Below are 12,405 nucleotides of genomic sequence, written 5' to 3' on the forward strand. Positions count from 1 at the left end.
TTGAAAATCGGACCATAAACACCAAAGATAAAGATGTGAAAAATACAAAAATAGCCTAAAACCTGCTTAAAGGCAGTCTGACCGTCATATTTGCTTTCTTGAAATGACAAGAAATTTTATTTTGATACCTAAATCTGAAAAAAATTTGGAAATTGGACTATAAACACCAAGGATATAGGGAAAAATGTGAAAAATAGCCCAAAACCTGCTAAAAAGTGGTCTGACCGCCATTGATGTTTTATAGTTAATTGGGCTCCTTAATAATGGGAATGTTGTCAAAAAATTTCAGCCTTTTATCTTTTATAGGAGCCGAGAAAATCACGTTTCCCCCAAACTAAGACAGACGGACATTTCAAATTATAGAGTAGCTTCGCTACTAAAAACCTGCCCGTGATAAGGATATTGGATAAAGCTTTTCTAAAGTAGAGAACTCAATTGGTTGGGAGATTGGCGAGACCTTAAAGGACAAACAAAATTTAATTATGACCTTCAGAAAAGGGTTTTTGTTTTTTGGTAAAATAACATCCTGTGAAAAAAATATTTTATTTAAAATATATAGATTTTATACAAGTAACAATTAAAGTATAAATAATTAAATTAATTCTTATATCTTTAAGAAAATATGCTTTTTTGGTATTTAATTTTTCAGCAAAACGAATGAATAACAAGCTTAATAATAATTTGTTTGAATTTTCATTTACAAAGGTGGCAGACACAAAGCTTTATTTATAGAATAATAATCTTTGTAGCTAAATATGATTTTAAAAGTTTTAAAAAAAAATAACTTCAAAACCCACTGACACTTGCAAAAATCACTTTTGGGGAGCATTTCTCTTAGGTCAGGACATGTTTAGAAATTTATTACACAAAATAAATATGGCTTCTAAAAAGAGAAGTAAGTTTTTTTTAAATTTTAATACAAGATCTATGATGATTATACACAGCTGATCTGAAGACTAAACGGGTCCTGCGGAGGATCACACAACAAGTTGATGAAAACTAGTAAAATATGATGCCCAGGGAACCAAGAACTGGTTTTGGTTAAACTGTATGAGTACCTTCCCTACTATGATTTTTTTAAAATTACTTTTTCTTCAAAGAAGGTGTATCAACTTTTTTTTTTATGGCTAGCCGGTTCTTTTAGTAAGTAGTAGATGTAAAATTTTTCATAGAATTCAGATATGCAATCGGTTTTTTTGTAGACCTCTTATTTTTTAAGTAATTTAAGTTTTTTAAAAAAATAATTAAGTCAGTTTTAAGGTACTAAAACGCAACAAAATAAAAGAAGAAAATGGCCAGTAAGAACAAAAATAGTAAGATCTTTAATTTGACACCTTACTTTTAAAATTCTGTTGAGTAATTATTGAAAAAATCTATTTTTTTAACCTCGGTTTAATAAAAACTTTAGACCTAAATATTTTCTCAAACAGACATAAAAAACATGGGTTCATATATACCTTTAGAATCAGAAAAATATTACGAATCCATTGTAAGCAAAATTGAAAAAAAGTAAAAAAATAAAAAAATATAAAAATGGCCAATTGTATTTTTTGTTCTGGCAACACTATCGTCTTCCCTTTTTTACCCCCTCTGTACCCCCTCTATACCCCCTTCCCATTTTTATACCCAATTCAAAAGTTAAGACGTTGCCTGTACAATATAATATGATATTTTCATATAATTCCTTTTATTGTAGTTTATATACTAAACTGCGAACCAAAAAAATAGGCAAATCCGAATTTTCAAAATGGCAGCTTCATTATTCATTTGGGACGAATTTACTGTAAATATAATATGTAGATGCATCTTTTTGTTACAAGTTTCCACCGTTGATTTTTTATTAATCAGCACCAATGAAGCACAAGATCTCAAAAACAGCATTTTGGGTAAAAACTGGTGAACCAAAAAGATATGCAAATCCAAAACAAATCAATGGAAAAACGATTTTTTTGCACTTTTCTTCTGTTTTAAAGATTGATTCTGATAAATTCACAATTTTTTAAGGGATTTATGCATTAAATATTATAAAATGTAGTATAAGGTAGAAATTAATGATTTTTTAAAATAAGAAAAATTAGAAAAAAAGAAATTCAACCCCTATCACTTCAGAGGTCAGCTGCTGACCTCCAGTTTAATGGATGTAGCCTAAAACATGTTAAAGATAAAAATTACCCTGAAAAGTATACAAAAATGCTTTTTAATGTGTTAAAAAAAAACATTTTAAAATCTTGATTTTGAGGATGATCTTTCAGATGCTCCTATTGGTGATGATGGTGAGCCAAATGTTATCTAAGTACATGCCCATTACAACAACTTGTCTATCAACCTATGTACCAATTTTTTGTAGTCATAGCAATCTCCAATGGAGCCAACCGACAAGAAATATAAACATCTTCTAAAAACGACAGTATTTACCTTATACATTTGAGTAATTAAAATTGCAATTTTTTTGTTTTTTAATCCTGCTTGGCTGGAGGCTGCTATGAATACAAAAAATGGACCATAGTTCAATATATAAGTTGTCATCATGGTCATGCACTTTGATAACATTTGGCTCACCTTCACTACCCATACGAGCATCTTAAAGGCCATCATTCTCAAAATCAAGATTTTAAAATGGATTTTTTTAACACATTAAAAATCATTTTTGTATACTTTTGGGAGTAATTATTATTTTTAATATGTATTTAGCTTCATCCATAAGACTGGAGGTCAGCAACTGTCCTCTAAAGTGATAGGGGTCGAATTTCTTTTTTTCTAATATTTCTTATTTTAAAAAATCATTAATTTCTACCTTATCCTACATTCATAATAATTAATGCATAAATCCCTTAAAAAATTGTTAATTTATCAGAATCAATCTTTAAAACAGATGAAAGGTGCAAAATAATCGTTTTTCCATTGATTTGTTTTGGATTTGCATATCTTTTTGGTTCACCAGTTTTTACCCAAAATGCTGTTTTTGAGATCTTGTGCTTCAGTGGTGCTAATTAATAAAAAATTAACGGTGGAAACTTGTAACCAAAAGATGCATCTACATTTTATATTTACAGTAAAATCATCCTAAATGAATATTAAAGCTGCTATTCTGCAAATTCAGATTTGCCTATTTTTTTGGTTCTCAGTTTATATTGTAAACTTTTTTTTCAATTTTGCTTACAATGGATTCGTAATATTTTTCTGATTCTAAAGGTATATATGAACCCATATTTTTTTACTTGTGAAATGATAAAATTGAGTTCAAAGTTTTTATTCTCGTGGGTTCAATAATTACCTGACAGAATTGAAAAAGTAAGGTGTCAAATTAAAGATCTTACTATTTTTGTTCATAATGGCCATTTTCTTTCTTTTTTTTGTTGCATTTTAGTACCTTAAAATCGACTTAATTTTTTTTTTAAACTTAAATTACTTAAAAAATAAGAGGTCTACAAAAAAACCGATTGCATATCTGAATTCTATGAAAAATTTTACATCTACTACTTACTAAAAGGACCGGCTAGCTATAAAAAAAAAAGTTGATACAACTTCTTTGGGAAATTTCAGAATTTTTTTGATTCTGAATTGAATTTTTTTGTTAATTTTTTCAGTTCATGTGTCACTTTGGGAGGATCATATGTGTTCTGACACCTCTTGATGGGTTCCACCCTCCCTTTCCCCAGGGGCTCCCCCTCCCTCCAACCATTTCTATCTGAAATTTCCTCTACTAAGCGCTAAATTTCAAAGTTAGGAGTCTAATTGTATCTATATTTACTATTTCATAAATTCCCTCACATATTCAGGGGTTTGTGACCCACAGATAAGAAAAGAAAGGTCATTATCTGGCATGTTTAATTTATTTTTCAATTAATACCTAAGAGTTTTTAAATTGATAAGAAATTTTGAATAGGCTGAAAATTCAAAAGTGCATATTTTTAAATATGTTTAGAAGAAAATTCTATTACTGCACGAAGTAAATGGTCTCCATATATAGGATTATCAAGAGAATTGATCCTATATTTAGACCAAAAGATCTTGAATTTCTGATAAATAGACTCACCAGCGTGTCCTGACACAACACCTAATCCTCTGCCTTGTAATACAGGGTTGGAAAGTGCTGGTATTAGATGGTAAAATAACACATGCATCTTTGGTGTGACACTGATTTCAAGACCCATGTATGATATCACTACCTCCTTGAGTAGATCTTCAACCTTATCTTGATTAACAATCTTAGTGACAAAGCAGTGGCTAACAAGCTTGTCCATGGCTTGGTATGCTCTCACATAGGGTTGAAAAGGATTAGATTGGTATCCCCCAATACATCTTCATCAAGCATTCTGTGAGCTTGTTTAAGCATATCTTTCCCTTAAAATTGCACGCCATGATAGTCCTTAGCTATAGCATTAAAATTTTATGGAAACTTTACAGCTTGCTTTCTACACCTAACAACTTTAGCATAACCATCCCAAAAGGTGTGATTTACAAACCCCATCATAGCATGCTATTCTTCAACAGGACACTTGTCAAGAACTTTAATATCAGCTTCTTCTTTCAGATGTGAAGCTTCAACTGTGCTATAGAGTTTTTGGCAAACTTCCTGTTGGAATCATTAATTGTGGTATATCTATAATTATCAAGGCTTTCCTTAAAGTTTCCATATGTTCTTTCATCCCATAGATCTTTAGGTAGATCTTCAGCTGTATCATCAACTGTAGATGTGATCTCTCTGAGAGGAACATGACAATAAGGGCAAGGATATATTGCTGATGATGTCTGACAACCCAGACATATTTAGAGAAGCTTATTATTAGCAACAAATAGAAAGCTGATTCTATTAAGCTTCTATTCAGCTTTGTAATAGCAGCCCTATTACACCCTCTAGCATCAGTTACAGCAGCGACTAGTTCCTCTGCATCTGCATAAATGATTGGTCTTTTCACCTTTACACCCTCTTTGTCTTCAAATGTATGGGTCTCAAGCTTGGATAAATCATACCTACTCTTATAACTTCATTTGAATACCATGAACACGTAACCACTTGGCAATGTTTTTCATATGTTTATTGGATATATTGTTGAGGTATAACTGTAGAATATTAAGAGCTTTGTGGGAGAAATTAACTTCACTTGTTTTAAGAGAAGGATTCAGGTTCACTCTAGCCTTTGAACCCTTAATAGACAAAGTTACTGTATTATTATGGGATCCTTGTTGTTGAACATGAGACTTAAGCATTGTTGTTGTAACCTGCTCCTGTTGTTTTATTGGAGTAGTTTTAATCTGTTCTACCAGATTACCAGATGCCTGTGCACCTGGTACTGTCCCACATCTTGTTTACATTTTTTACAAATATATCTTGTGGTTTTCATCTTTTACACTACCTCTTTATTAGTAAATTTTATCAATATAATTAAAGGCAGCTGAACCAGTTTCTGTCTCAATACAATCTGAATTAATTCTTTTGTTTTTTTCTGTGGGACTTAGCTGTGAGACAGATATTACAGGAACAAGTTGTATTATAATAGTCATGTATGTCTATGGGTCACAAGCCCCTGTAAATGTGAGTGAATTTAACAAATAATAAATACAAATAGATTCCTAACTTTGAAAAATAGCATCAAATGGAGTAAATATCAGAATGGATGGAGGGGGGGGGGGGGAGAGGGTACCCCTCAGAACACATATGATCCTCCCAAAATGACACATGAACTGAAAAAATTAACAAAAAAAATCAATTCAGAATCAAAAAAATCTGAAATTTCCTAAATTTGATGAAAAAGTAATTTTTAAAAAATCATAGTAGGGAAGGTACTCATACAGTTTAACCAAAACCAGTTCTTGGTTCCCTGGGCATCATATTTTACTAGTAAGTTTTCATCAACTTGCTGTGTGATCCTCTGCAGGACCCATTTAGTCTTCAGATCAGCTGTGTATAAGAACCATTTTACAAAAAATAAGCTTTACAACAGTTGAGACTACTTGACTGCCACCATTTACAAAAAAAAACATTAGAATATTGTTTATAATAGGTCTTTACATATACATTAACAACAAGGATGATAATTCTTATAGTAATTCATATTTTTTATAAAGTTAAACTTAATGTCAAACTATTTATGTTTAGGCTCACTTACTTACTTTTTGTAGAGGATTTTTACTTTACATGGATATATTTAGTCAATTTAATGGTATTAATTTAATTGATACAGAAAAATGCATTTTTTCAAAATGTGAATTAAATTCATAATATGATTGGTTATAAATATTATATAACGCCTGTAGGGCTTAAAACCCTTTGAATTTACATTTATTCCACTCTGGATGTAGCCAAGGTTGGAAGAGTCCATCTGGTAGGAGCTGATCAGCCAGGAAGGACAGAGCCTTCACAGATCCCTAAACACAATATATTGTTTAGTTATGGAAATTCCCATTGATGATGATGAACAAATTTCTTTCCTTTGCAGATACAATCATTGGTTTGAACATTGATAATTTAGGATTTAGTAATAGAATCAAAAGTTTTTAAGCCAACAAATAAGAGAACATGTTTATAAAACTATAAGTATAATTTACTTTTCCCAATTAGGTTGTATATCATCCCTATACAAAAGGACTCATCATAACGAGTTCAATACTATTTATTAGCGTTTAAGCCGCTAGAGGCAACTAAAAGCAAGAGGTGATTTCTCTTCAGAGAAAGGGTTCTACTCTGTCCAAAATAGTTATAAACCTTCCCATGACCTATGAGAAGCTACATTGTAAAGAAAACCCATGTCGGTTCGGTGGTTTACAAGATCCTTCAGAACAGACAGACAGACTTTATAATGATTTATCGCATCATATTATAGACAGCTTTCCCTGGTTAGTAAAATGAAAAATTATAAGATTAATTCCATTTTTGTTTAATGATTTTTTTTTATTTTTCGTGGAAAATTGTCTATAACAGGGTACAATACATAATTTGTTTTAGTATGGCTCAGAAATGTTTCTAATCAAGTGGTTGTTAATCGGTTATAGCGCCATTTTGAAAAATGCTCACCTGATACTTGCACAGATTATTGGCGTAAAGATTTGGAGGCATGAAATGAGGACGTGAGTCTCCGCTATTGTGATGAAAGGATTGCCTAAATAAATTATATACACGGGTTTTTTTAAAAATTTGCGTTTGAGAAATCAACCAGAAGGAGCATGAAAATTAATAATTATAGGTTAAAATACTCGGTAAAGAATGACAATTTTTTAGTCTAAAAATTTACATCCTCCTTAAAGTTTGAAATCGATAGTACAAAGTTTACTAATGTTAATCTTTAAAGAATTAAGATATTTTTTTTTATTTTAGAAGCAGCTGAGACAATCACATTTCTACTATTTAGTACTCATAGATATGAAAAATTTTACTAGTAGCGTTGCGGAGCCGGTTTTTAACGAAAATAACGGCTCCAGCTCCGGCAAAATATGGCGGCTCCACGGCTACCAGGCTCCACAACGCTGAATTTAAGCCTGAATATTTTTTAAATTGTCTCACCTACTTTCTTTTTGGATAAAGAATAATCTTCGGGAATATTTTCATGCATACTATCTGTGCATGACCCTTACCTATTTTCTTTTATATAAAGAATAAACAAAGGGTAAGATTTGTCATGCATACTGTCTGTGCATGACTCTTACCTGTTTGCATTATACATTCTTTTTAGATAAAGAATAAACTGGGGGGAAGATTTGTCATGCATACTGTCTGTGTGACTCCAACACCAACATCTAAACAAGATTTTCATATAATTTCTCTTCTAAAAATAAAAAAGTGGAACGATGTCTGTCTGTCCGTCCGTCCAAAAGAAGTTTAAGATCTTAAGGGCGAAGAGTAGACTTATTGTTGCAATGTGCATAGATAAATCATATATCTGATTTTTTAAAGCAAAAATTATTGTAATGATTATCCCCCCCCCCCCCCCATCTTCATTTCGGGAGGATTGTCAACCAATAATAATTAATATATACCTAATACAAAATAAACAGCGAAGCTGTAAAAAAGAACACTAGGATTTGCAATTAGAGTATTTCCTATGGATAGCAAGGATACTGAATAGATATTGGTTGAGGCTTAAAAACTTCCTGTCCGCCAAGATTAATGTGTCAAAATTTGGAGTGTAGCTTGATTATCTGACCATTCCTTCATTATAAAAGTGATGCTTTTATATAATTAGGGTCTGTACATCCGTCCATACGTCTGAGTTAGTTCATTTTGTTAATTTAAGCATGTTAGAACTTCCCTTTCGATTCCAAACTATTAATGATGGTTCCTGTAACAGTTAGGTACAATGTAGAATGTGAAGCAACTCTATAATCATCACCAGAAAGTCCGGTTGTTCATTTAGAAATATGTTGATTTTTAACTTTTTAACCCTTTTTTGTTTGATATAATCATCCTATTCGTCTGATTTTTGGAAATTTGATTCCTAGGACAAAAAGGTAAAATATTTTAAGCAAAGCATTTCTCCAATCAAGTTATAAATCCATTAGTATGTAATTTAGAGCTTCGCTTTATGGATGCTGTCATCCTTGTTGAGCAGATATTTACTTACTTGTAACAGAAGCTGCATAGGAAAGGACAGGCTTCAACTAGATGAGATGTTCCATTGCACATCTTACATTCAATCTAAGAAAACAAGCATGTTCCATAAAACTTGGCTTCCCTCATTCTGTATGTAAAGGTGGTTGAACTCAAATCTCTATTTGTTTTAGTTTTATGAAAGAGGATATGACAAAACAACATTTTTGCTGGATAGGGAGAAGAAATTTCCTCTTATAATTTGCATGTTAATTATTTTTTTGATATTTTGTGTTTAAGTGTTTTTTTTTTGCATTTATTATTTTTTTCAATTCAAAGTGCTATTACATTTTTCATCCTTAATTTTAAAAAGGGACTGTGACTAATATTGAGATCTTTTAACCCATGTTTAGTAAAACATAACAACATTCTTTTAGTATGCTTATATGAAAACTCATATTCATCTACCTATTATTTGATATAATTAACAGTTTTAATTGATCGAAGATGGAGAAAAAAAATCCTCTAAAGAAAAAAAATATCTAATTTGCACCCAATATCACATTCATTAAATTGAAAGGTTATTTCTGCAACTTCTAGTTATTTATAATTTTCAAATCTACCTTAAATACCTACTAATTCTCTATAGATCACTTCCTTAGCTATTACTATTTAGAAATAGTTCTGCTTACCTGGATCCCATTCTTTTCCATATCCAGAATGTTTCTGCATTTGCTGTCTACAAAATGTTCTTGAGGGATTGTGAAGAATGCCCCGCAATATTTACAGTTATTCTTCCACTAACAATCAACCAATCAATTATCAATTTTAGATGAATGCAGGGATCTAAAGGGATAAGACAATGGCCAATAAATTGATAAGCATTCCTAATTATACAAAAAATCTACCCTTTTGTAGATTACAATTATTGGTTGAAACGTTTAGACACAAAACCTAATAAACTAACCAAACAAAATTAATTAAAAGTCTCTGAAATTGTTAAGACAACGAATATTAAAAATTATTATAAAACTTTGGGGACATATTCCATTGCCCCCTCTCTCTGGAAGAATGTCTAGATAAGACTAGTAAAATAATCATATGCAACTTGATTTTTGAGTTTACAAATAGTGTAATTTGTGGTTGTTTCAGTTGTCATTTTCAGAATAAGAGGGTGGCAGCATAAATTACAAGAATACTTGTGAACACTAGAATAAATTACTTGCAATTAAGGTATTCGTACTTTTGTAGATAAAATAAGATACACTAACTAATATCACAAAAATATTATAATGCATATATGTTGCTTTACATGAATTGGTATACAAAATCAAGATCATGCAAAGAAAACGAAGTAGCAAGTTTCATCGTATTTTAGGTTTTATCCTATATCTAGCCTCTGCAGGGGCTCTGACCCTGAGCGGCAATTATTAACATTTATCTAACCTAACATATCAAAAGATACTGTAAGAATACGGCGAAATCCGCTACTTTCAGCGATAAAAACATTACTGTGCTTTCATGTAAAGAAATAAAAACCTTAAATATAGCATTGATTAAAACTAACCAAAAAAAGAACCATAGTCCAATTATAGCTAAGTTGATTTTTTTTGCTAACTCACTATGACGAACGGATGGACATGACAGAATGCGGCCGCCGTATTGTCCTTGATTTTTAAACTTTACCATTATGGAAATCTATTTAAAAAAGATTTGATATAAAGGGGATAATTGGCCAATCAAATGAATTTGTTTGGATTAGATTAGTTCAAGCTGAACAAAAGAATAAGCTTGGCTGTCAACATAAAATATTTTAGTCTGAGAAATCCAATGGGAGGTATCTGCGCTTACACAAATGTGACGAATGTATGAAAAATGCAATGGAATTACTCTTATTATTTCTTCTCTTTCTTGAAACAATCAATGATTAGCCGTAAATTTTGCATTTCAAACAACTTTGATCATTTGGAATCAATATCATCCTTGGTTTCTGTTAATTGTTAAATTCTTTATTTTATTTTACTAAATTATTGCAAATTTCTATTCTAAAATAAAAAATAAATGTGAAGGATTTTAAATCTAAATTTATCTCAACAGGGACGGCCAATGGGTGGGAAAGGGGTGTAACCTCAACCCCCCCCCCCCAAAAAAAAAAAAAAATTTTTTTAAATATATTAGATTTTCAGCCTCGACCCCACCATCTCATCCCCCCCCCCCCCCCAAAAAAAAAAAACCTTTAAAACCCAACAAAAAACATTGGTGCCTTGTATGTTTCAAAGCTATCAGGTCGATTTCACACCCAAAGTGTTGGTTTTAGCCCACAAAAAATTACAATCCTATGTCAATTTTAACTCCCCCCCCCCCTCCAAGATAAAAAATTAAGTTTGACATATCAGCAAAAAGGTGCTTAGAAAACTCACTCTTTTTTTGTGCATAACTTTTCATTCTCCAATAATTGTGTAAAGCAATCGATATATTACTACTTGGATGTTGCACTTCAATTTTTCATGTACTTTAATAAAGTAATACTCGCAGCTGGCTAAATTAATGATACCCGCCATCCACACCCTTTATCCCATCCTCTCCCCTTCTACTGAACAAACTGACCATTAAATGAAGTTTATATTAGAAAGCTAAATTGACAACAAATTTTTCCGTGTCAATATATCCATGTAGTATATCCTATATACATTTATATACCAATATTTTACAGTATTGAAGCTACTCAATAGTTAAAAATGTCTAAAAAAAAATTATGGAGTAAATATGTATTTTTCAGCAGCTATTGAAGATAACAGTGGTACGGAGCCATTTGAATTTGTTGGAGCTCCGTCTCCTACCTAAAATGAAGAAAATCTCAAAAAAATTTGTTGAGAAAAATATACTTGAAACACTTAAAAGGGTTTCCAAATTACAAAACTTAAACACAAAGTTAAATTAAGGTATGAAAATTCTTTTTTTTCCAGATATTTTTCTAGCTATCCTTGGAGCCGGAGCCGCTCTGAAAATAACAACTCCAACAAAAGATGGCAGCTCCGGCTCCACAATACTGCAAGATAGACAGTTATTGTTTGTAATGATTCCATGAAAAAAATGAATATCCAGTATAATTTACTTTACTTACAGTCTTACAATGTCCGCCTGTATTTAAGCTGAGTAAATTTTACCTTAAATTTGATTGTCTGTTATGCAATATTTGTTCATTAAATAGCCTAAAACCCTTAGGATAATTTACAAAGTGTGTTCAATAAAGAGCTAACATTTTTGTTTTTATAAATGCTATATTAGATCCAATAATAGATAAATTAACTTTAAAACATAAACCAAAACTAATTGGACAATAACATTTAGTTTTTAAGATCATGGCCCATATTGTGCAGCCAGGAAATATCTCACCACAAACTAAAGAAAGCGCCCTTGAAAAATAAATTAAATCCCCCCCCCCCCCCCACTAAATAAAAAAAAAATTTAAACTAAAATTAGATACGTGGGGTTCAACTTCTCCCCCCCCCCCCCCCTCCCATAAAAAAAGTTACCTTAGAGGCCTCTTGTGGTGTAGCGGCTAGTGTTTGATTACTGAAGATTACCAAATGCCTAGCTTTGATTTTTCAATACAAAATTCTGTTTTGTTTTTACTTGTAAAACTGTTGTCAACCTTTAATCTTCTCTATTTATTTGCCTAAGTATATTTAGCAGAAACCTAACTTATTTGCTAAAAATGTGTATCATAACACTTTATCCCAGTCCCCTTTCGACACAAATATAAGATTGAATTATTGACAGGCCAAGAGCTAGAGCAAAATAAGGTTTTTAGTGTCAATAACTCATTTAAAACTTCAGAAACACCTAAGGAATATGAATTAAAGATGTACTCTTAAACT

General features: G+C 31.4%; 1 protein-coding gene across 1 annotated transcript in view; it reads right to left on the minus strand.

The window, feature by feature from the left end:
• Positions 1–529: 529 nt before the first annotated feature.
• LOC145322814 (uncharacterized) overlaps positions 530–12,405 on the minus strand; it is a 42,690-nt gene continuing 30,814 nt past the window's right edge. The window contains exons 25-30 of the mRNA XM_080165091.1: positions 9,217–9,324; positions 8,559–8,632; positions 7,645–7,734; positions 7,016–7,100; positions 5,941–6,369; positions 530–720 (exon numbers count right to left, since the gene is read on the minus strand). Of these exons, the coding sequence (XP_080021217.1) occupies positions 6,262–6,369; positions 7,016–7,100; positions 7,645–7,734; positions 8,559–8,632; positions 9,217–9,324 (465 nt within the window). The 3' untranslated portion in view covers positions 530–720; positions 5,941–6,261. The remainder of the gene's footprint in view (positions 721–5,940; positions 6,370–7,015; positions 7,101–7,644; positions 7,735–8,558; positions 8,633–9,216; positions 9,325–12,405) is intronic.

Source organism: Acartia tonsa, chromosome 6 (assembly GCF_053477335.1).
Source record: "Acartia tonsa isolate MP-2025a chromosome 6, ASM5347733v1, whole genome shotgun sequence".
NCBI lineage: Eukaryota > Metazoa > Arthropoda > Copepoda > Calanoida > Acartiidae > Acartia > Acartia tonsa.